Raw genomic sequence first — 8697 nt, forward strand, 5'->3', positions numbered from 1 at the left:
ATACATTTTTTGAGAAAGGAATATGGATGACTAGGAATTTACATTTACAGGACTCATGACCTGTAAATTTAAATGTATGTTGGTTTGAGTAATCACTTTACACACTGCTACATTAACATTCACCATTCTGTCTATCCGTGCTTGAACATTATATATTATTTTCAATCCTTCCGCATGAAAACTGAAACACATATTGACATGGGTAAGATTCTTCTAATTATTTCACCTAATAGAAAAGTGCTTCCATATTTAATTTTGTCATTTTCATACTTCTTTTCGGATTTTGACATACTTCAAATATTGACCTACATATTATTATCTTTTATTGTATCATATATATATTTACTTCTGAATTTTGGTATTACCATATTCAAATTATCTTCTTAAGAACAGGTTTGCATAATAAGGAGGACTGAAATTAATTTTCTATAAAATTATTCAATATATTATAATAAATAAAAAATCTAACTTATAACCAAATAAAAAAGAAAACAATTGTGTTTAAATTTTGAATTCAGATATATTTTCTTAGGAGTAGCATATAAATACAATTTTATAGACAAATAATGTGGTAATTTCATAACATCCTATATTTAGTTGGCTGGATGCAGAGCCATTATAAGTTACACTTTTGACAAAAATAAGTTTATATGTCCGCCAGTGTAATATTTACACTGTACAAATGTTTTTATAAGTGTATTCACAACACTTTATTAATAATTATTATTTCTGCAGAAGTATTTTTTATTTTAGAAATTAACCAAAAAATTAAAGTATAGTAAATTTCAGTTAAAATAGTTCTGCATCCAGCCAACGATTTTTTAATTTATAAAATTCTACCTAAAGTAATTTGAATAAAAAAAATGTAAAACAATCTTAACAAGCGAAAAAATGCATACGTATTTACAAAAAGATTTTTTATAATTTAAAAGATATTTTCAAAAAACGCCTTAATAAAAAAAATGGAGCAAATAAAAAAGAAATTATTAATATAATATTGAAAATAGCAACATGGAAATAGTAACTTTTAACAATATCCTTAAGTTATTCAGAAAAAAAATAATCACTCGGAACTTGAGCCATCACATTGTTAGGTTATGAAGTATACTTTGACAAAATTAGCAAATACTTGTTGAATGAATTAATTCATTACAAATATCTAAAAATAAACAGTTCAAATAGAATAGTATGTTCTCTCAAACTAAAAAAAAACTACAAACATAAAGATACATTAGTGAATATCAGATTAATGAGAAAGATACCATTATAGTATGTACTAAACATTCACCTACATTCATAAGCAATCAAAGTCTTAATATAATTATATGGTTTGATTAAATAATATTTTACAAACAATTATTGTATGGAACAAATAATACACAGTTGAGTAGTGAACTTTGAACAGATGGCTTAATTAAAATAATTCAATGTGTATAAAACGAAGCCTTCAGTTAATTTAAGTTTAGGTGACTTGATTGCTTAAGAAATAAGGCACATTAATATAATTATTTACATAGTTGCATGTCATTTCATATCATACATTCCTTATCCTAAGTGAGTGAGTGAAATAGAATACATATCACAGAATGTTTCATTTCATAAACACGCAAAAAAAATCAGTACCGAAGAGGCATATTCTCAGGAATTTGCCTAACTACTAAAAGTACATAGATACAGTTAAATAAAAACATTTTCATCACAGAAAACTTTATCGAGGAATGCTGAAATATACTTAACACATCATCGATGGAAATTGCTATAATGTATAATTACAAATTTATAAAGGAAAATATTTAAAGAATGAAAAAAAAAAATTCCAAAACAATAAATTTTAATTATTTATTTATTTTATTTTGTCTTCGCTCCACAACAGGCCAAGAGGCCAAATTACAGTGGTGAATTACAGCATAGAACACCCAGGCTTGAGAAAAATCAAATTTGATTTTTGGGTTCTTCCCGGGAATCGAACCCGGAACCTTCTGTGCGTGGGTATCTTAGTAATTACACCCCGCAGGTCGATGACTATATTAATTTTAAAAAATGCTATTATCTATTTTTAAATTAAATGTTTTATTGAAAGCTAACAAAACTTATGCAAAATGCTTAACTTAAAAACCGCTGAATAAATAAATTTGACAGCATAGGATCGTTTGGTAAAGAAGAATAAAAATATAATTAAAATCCATGTTTATTACAGCATTTGAAATTTCTATCGATGATATGATCAAAAGAGTGTTTTAAAGTCTAATAAATACATCCAATTACAAATGTCAAAGAAAAAAGAGAAATTGTTTTCAATTTTTTCCATGCCAAATAAAAAGCATTGAAAAATAAATAAATACAGTGTAGAAAAAATATTTTAGCTGCAAGAGATTAGATTTTGATTTGAGCTGCACCCTGCAAAAATTCATGTATTTCTGTAGTGTATCAATTTGTTTCTCTTGGTAAATTTCAAATATTTAAGGGACATTTTAGAAAATGAGTAAATCGTGTATTCAAAGCTCTCATAAAATGAGGAAATGAGTAAAATTAACAATTCCATTCAATATGGAAAACAGTAAAAAGATTACATCATGTTCATTAAAACGCATCTGAAGACAATGGTACGTTATTTATATTAAGTGTCCGTTTTTTAAAATTATTATGACTTACCCAATCACAGAAAATATTTGAAAGTATTGCAATCTGTACTTTATTAAACAATAAGCTACAAAAATACACACTGATGAATAACTCGGATATTTATTATTATTATAATATGCGTAAATATTATATGTTTACTGAAATATATAACAACAATGGTATTACCAGATTATATGATTTAGAACTATGCATTATGGTTTATGAAGGATATTTAAAAATACGGTTCCAAACACTGCTTACATTGTAATTATCATATTATCTGTAAATAGTCATCTGAGCAAATAACTAGACCGCACCAGTTACTTAGTTAAGTAAAAATCAATTTGATAAAATCTTCATCAATTTTAATTAATTATCTTGTACCATTTGATTTCTATTTTCAAGCTTACTTTACACGGTAATATAATATAAAATTGGTAATAACTTCACATTAAAATGCCTAAAATCTCAGTCAAAAAATTCAAAAGTTTGAATATGTCAAACCCATTATTGATTATTATTTAGGCACAAATATTAGTGTTGTCAGATTAGACTTTATAAGCGTCGTAATAAGCTAACTTCTTGCGGACGGGTATCATAATGTCGAGACAGATATCAAAATCCATAAGTATATGTATTACACAATGACCGGTACATTGATATGTTTACTTTAACAAACTAGCGGGAAATCGGGGATTATTAAATGTCAAAGTAAATATCCACCAGATAATATTATGAGGAAACATACTCAGAATGTTTCTTCGAAAGATATTTTTCTTTCTAGGGAATCACACTCTGCCAATCCTTCCCGCTTAACACTATCATTAGTTACTGAGTGCAATTTAGAGCTTAAGTTGGAATGGTGTACGGTGGAGTTGTTGATGCTGTCCAAATGGTGGCGAGGATTCCTGCTCCAAACAGATTCATAGCTGTGACGGAATGGCTGATTGAAAAATAATACATCGGATTTCGTGGGGGAATTACGCAGAGTGTGAACATCCATGGTTGTTAAACGATTAGATCTGTAGGAATGGTTGAACAATTGCTTTATGCTATTTGGACTTTGGTACGCAATATCAATTTGCTCTTTTTTGGCTTCTAGTGCGTCCATCTTCTTGTGATAATAATCAGATGACAAATAGTAAAGTCTCTTGTCTTTGGCTAGTTCATTGCTACGAGTAATGAAGTCCCGAAGTATTTGAGGTTCCCCCGCTGTGACGAAGTCGGATCTGGAACCATCGGAGTTAAGAGAATCGTGAAAGACTTCTCTCTCGTCGATGATGCAGTTCACCCAGGGATTCAGCCTCACACCCAAAGCGCGGTTCTACATATTTAAAAAAAAAAACATTGATTAGTGAAATCGCAAAAACTAGTGTGCCTATCAAAAACAATAATGATTGTTAAACATTAAAGATGCGAAAAACATATACTTTTTTAAACACATAAATTTTTATAATAACTGGTAGAAAAATCATATTCAAATGTCATTTCATAAAAACTGTGATTCCAAAATAATTCAAGTAAGAATATTGTCTCCTATGTCTCTTGAAGCAAAACCATTTTCAAAAGTAATTTAATATTACTTAAAATATCATATTACCCAGATAACAAACCAAGACCTTTACATACTTTTATTTCAAAAACAACAATCCACTCCACTGATATTTAAGAATGTAACAAAACTCATTTGAATTTCTAAATTCATTGTTAAAATGATATTCGAAACCTAAGACAAATAATTATTTTAAAAAACATTTTTATTTTGTTTTCTGAATTTAATTTTATGAATGAAAATAATAATAAAAAACTAATTAAATTTAAAAATGCTCTTATCAACTCGACTTCTTTTTTTTTTTTTTTATCGAAAAAGAAACATTTGGGTTCTTACGATTTACCCAAATATTTCAATTTTAAAAATGTAAATAAATCACTACTAGAAAATGGGAATCAAGTTGTGGTAGAGCGGGGTGTAAACCTGGGACCTTTGATCCGTGAGTCCTCGATACTAGCCACAGGACCACAAGCCGAATTATTATTGATTAAACTGACTAGTTAATTGTTCCAAAAAAAAAAAAAAAAATAATGTACGAAGATTCTCAAAATTGTGTGAAAAATGAGATTGAATATTTAAATTATACCATGCCGAAATCGTCCGTAAAGTGATTTCCATTTACTAAAGGAATTGCAATCGAGAAATTAAATTTACATTTTAAAAGATTTATCAATTTTAGTTTTCATAAAAAATATTAGATTATTGCAAATATATTATTTGGTAATAAACTTATAAAGTTTAGATATTTTAATGAAAAATTCAACTTAAATCAATAAGTCTGTCAATAGCCTTTCATGGTTGCTCCAAAGGCACTCGCAACTATGAAAAGGTTTTCATTGTCATCTGATTACACAAATATATTTAAAGTAAAAATATTAATATTACTACAAAATTCATTACAAAATGAAATTGGATTATTTTTATTTAGATTAATATATTTACTAGAGATTATTTAAAAATTTAATAAAATAATTTTTAAGGTATAATTGTTTGTGCGATCATAAATAAACATTTTGTAGTTAACTGAAGTGGATAAACATGTACATAAAAATAATAAAATACCATAGAATTCATAATTTATCTTGTGTAACATAATACTAGCTTGCAAAATACAGTGCACAATCATTGTCAGTATTACTTTTGTGAGATACCATGAATTTATCATTAAATGTGCAACCATATAACCAAATTACTTTACAAGTGCGAATGTGGCGTTATACTTCTGCTGAGAATCTAATAATTAGATATGTTAATATGGAATATTGCGTAAGTATTATTACGAGATTATATTTTAGTCAGTGTCACCTTGGTATAAGGTTGTGTATGATTTGTAGACTATTCACAAAAATTATATTGTAAATACATAATGCATTAAAATATTAATTAGTAGAATAGAACATGTGAATCCTCCTAAGTTTATATGGCATATGCCATGTTTTATATTAATTATTGAAACTAGAATATATTAGAAAACTGATCAGACGCTGGCTCTGAAATTACTGTCGTGTAATACACAAATTGGTTAAAATGTTTGGAACGATGTTAAATTTTACAGTAGGTTCTAATTTTGTCCCAATTTTCTACTCAGATTCGGCACGCGTTTACAAATGCTATGTAAAAATTACAGAACAGGTCGCCATGACAAAGATTCTCATTAGAACCCGTCGAAATTCTCACTTTAGAATTCTTTCATATTCTGATTACTGTGCGTAAAATACATATTCATTTATCGTGTATTGAGCTTACATTAGCTATAAGATTTCTTATTCAGAGTTCAGTTGCCCAAATCTTCAGTTATTATTATTATTATTAATATTATTATTGTTATGGATAACTTATATAGCATAATTTTCGTAATGTAATACCTCAAGGGCACTTTACAAAGTGATTAAGTAAGTAAGTTAATAAATTTAATTTTGACTTTTTGAATTTGTAATTAAAGTAAAACAATTTACTTTGTTATCACACGCCACGAATTTATTCAAATAATTAAGAGAACAAGTGGGTTTTAAGTTTTTTCAAAAACATCACATCACTCTCACAGTTTCACAATTCTGCTTGAAGAGCATTCCATGCCATAGGGCCTGCGACCGCAAATATATTCACCATATTTAGTGCGCTGAGGTAAAAGTTTTCCTCTCGACATAAATGTAGCTGATCTAAGCGTGAGACATCTCGGTCAGCTAGTTCGTCTGGAATACAAATTTCTCTCGGATATTCCGGAGCAGAGATATGGGTTTCAGTTCGAAAAAAAGAATAGAGTTTAACGAGCGACGACCTCATTGTTGCAGTTTGTATAAATTATGTTCTCAATATGCATGAGATATTCATGCCTTCCACCATTTGTCATGTTTAATATCAAAATAACTTAATTCCACGAGTACTTGAAAACTATTTCATAATACGAAATTCTCATAGATAAATCATTTCAAGGACAAGCAATGAAAAAGGATGTAGCAGTAAATTGAATGTAAAAAAAAAGATAAAATATTTAAGAAATAAAAAAAAGTAAAATAATAAAAGCACAAATACTAGGTTATATCAAATAAAGCTGCGAAATCATGGCTTTTGACTTTTGTAAAACAGCATTTTATAAAGAAAGAGTGTTTATTTACTTTTAAAAAAATTCAGTTAATAAATATCATTATATATAAATAAATGTGAACATTCTGGTGCACGAAATAATAAAAATAAATACATGAATATTTTGCAACCTGAAAATAAAAAAAGTACCTATATACCGATAAAAAATAAATATTTTTAAATATGGACACAAAAAATAAAAAATATTTTCAACAGTATATAGATACCACCCAAATTAAAAAAACATTTGGCAAACATATACAGACTTACCGCTAATTTCAATGTTAAGTCAGAGCGAGAAATACAACTCAAAACCCCCGATTCTGTGTAAACAATATTACCATAGGACAATTCAACAGTAAAATTATTGTGTACTATCTTCTATGAATTGCCCATACAATTCATGCCCTTTTAACAGCATAAAAAATATCTGTTTAGTGCTTATTATTAAATTATAAATAAATGTGGGAAGCAAAAACACCGAAAAAAAGAAAGCCAAAAGAAAATAAAAATTAAAGAACAAAAAAAAAACAAGCGACTTACAATCAGCTTAAAGGCATAAACTTCTGCAGGGTGGATTGAGCGGAAGGAACTTCTGAACTCGGGGACAGTCCACCAGAGGATCAAGCGACGATCAGCCACGGGATCCCGAGTAGCTGTTATTCACAAGAGATGGTTTGTGCCTGACATGACAAGGGTGTGCTGAGACATGAATATTACATGACATGGAAACACTGATCAAGGATGCTGTTAGTAACACACACACGCTAAATTTCCACCGACCAAAAAAATCCTCAAAATAAATTTATTCACAATATTCTTAAATAAGTTAAAAATCGGAGGGATTCGATAGATCAACATGAGAAGGCAAGAATGGATTGGGCGCAGTTCTTTGACTCGTTATTTTAAGAAGGGGAGGTGTCAAGAATTTTGAAGAAATGGCTCCAGAAAGGTTTATGCTGCCGCACCTTAGTGTCGGCTTCTGGTAGCCGCGCTGCACCGCTACTCGCTCTTCTTACTGGGACAGCTGACTTTTTCCCGTTGGCCAGGGACCCACTACTGAAGGAATCCTTCTTACTGGCTTTAGATACAACGGAGCTCGAGCCGCTGATGTTGGAGTCCCTAATCCGAGAGAGCGAGTCGTTGTTTCGTACCTTCCCTGTTAAGGAGTCTTTACTGGGCTTGGTACTGTGACTCCTGCCTAGAGAATCTCGGCTTCCAGTTTTTAATGTGACGAAGCTAGAGTTTCTTCCGGGACTCTTGGAGGAGGAGATGGAGTTTCCGCTCTTGCTGCCGGAGAGGGAATTCCCATCCTTGTTCCTCCAGGATTGGGAGGAGCCAGGCCTGCCGAGAGAATCTCCGCTGCGTGAACGGTAGGATGGCGTGTCCTTGGAGCGGCCTGTGGGGGGCTTGGGGACGAGCGGGGCGGTAGGTAACTTGGACGGGGGGAGAGGTATCTTGCTGGGCCTCTTACGCGGGGTGTCGGTTATACGCTCCGCATCTTGTTCCTCCTCATCCGATTGGAGGTGGAGGGGAAGGGGCTGCAGGGCACGCATACTGCGGGGCCCACCCCCGCCCCCACCGCTACTACTGCAGGTGCTTCCTTCCCTCCCCCCTCGCCCGCCACTTTCAAGAAGGCGGACATGGGCTCTCGTTCCTTCTAATTCGATAGTCTTTTCTTCCAACTGAAAAAAAAAACAAAATTATTTTTCATATTTTTAGGGGTCAAAAAAATAGACCGGATATGGTAAGTAATAGATAATGAAAGAAATTGGTTCGGCATCGATTTCGGAGCAAATGACGAGATGAAAATAAACAAGCCGTAAAGGCTGACTACTGATTATTGTGGCGGTAATTTGTAAAAAATTGAAAGTAAATACGAATGCATGCATAGCAGATGTTAGTCGTTCGGTAGCACGGTAGAGTCAGTAAAGTTGGCA

General features: G+C 31.1%; 1 protein-coding gene across 1 annotated transcript; it reads right to left on the minus strand.

Annotated features, from left to right (window-relative positions):
- Window positions 1-500: 500 nt before the first annotated feature.
- On the minus strand, window positions 501-8442 carry LOC148283786 (uncharacterized; the record flags this gene model as incomplete). Its single annotated transcript, XM_088243283.1, has 2 exons — window positions 501-3946; window positions 7726-8442. Coding segments are annotated over 2 exons (1293 nt in total), but the record flags the coding sequence as incomplete, so codon positions are not given.
- Between the last annotated feature and the right edge of the window lie 255 nt (window positions 8443-8697).

Source organism: Micrasema longulum, unplaced genomic scaffold (assembly GCF_059751315.1).
Source record: "Micrasema longulum isolate JH-2025_06_02 unplaced genomic scaffold, ASM5975131v1 h1tg000198l, whole genome shotgun sequence".
NCBI classification, from domain to species: Eukaryota; Metazoa; Arthropoda; class Insecta; order Trichoptera; family Brachycentridae; genus Micrasema; species Micrasema longulum.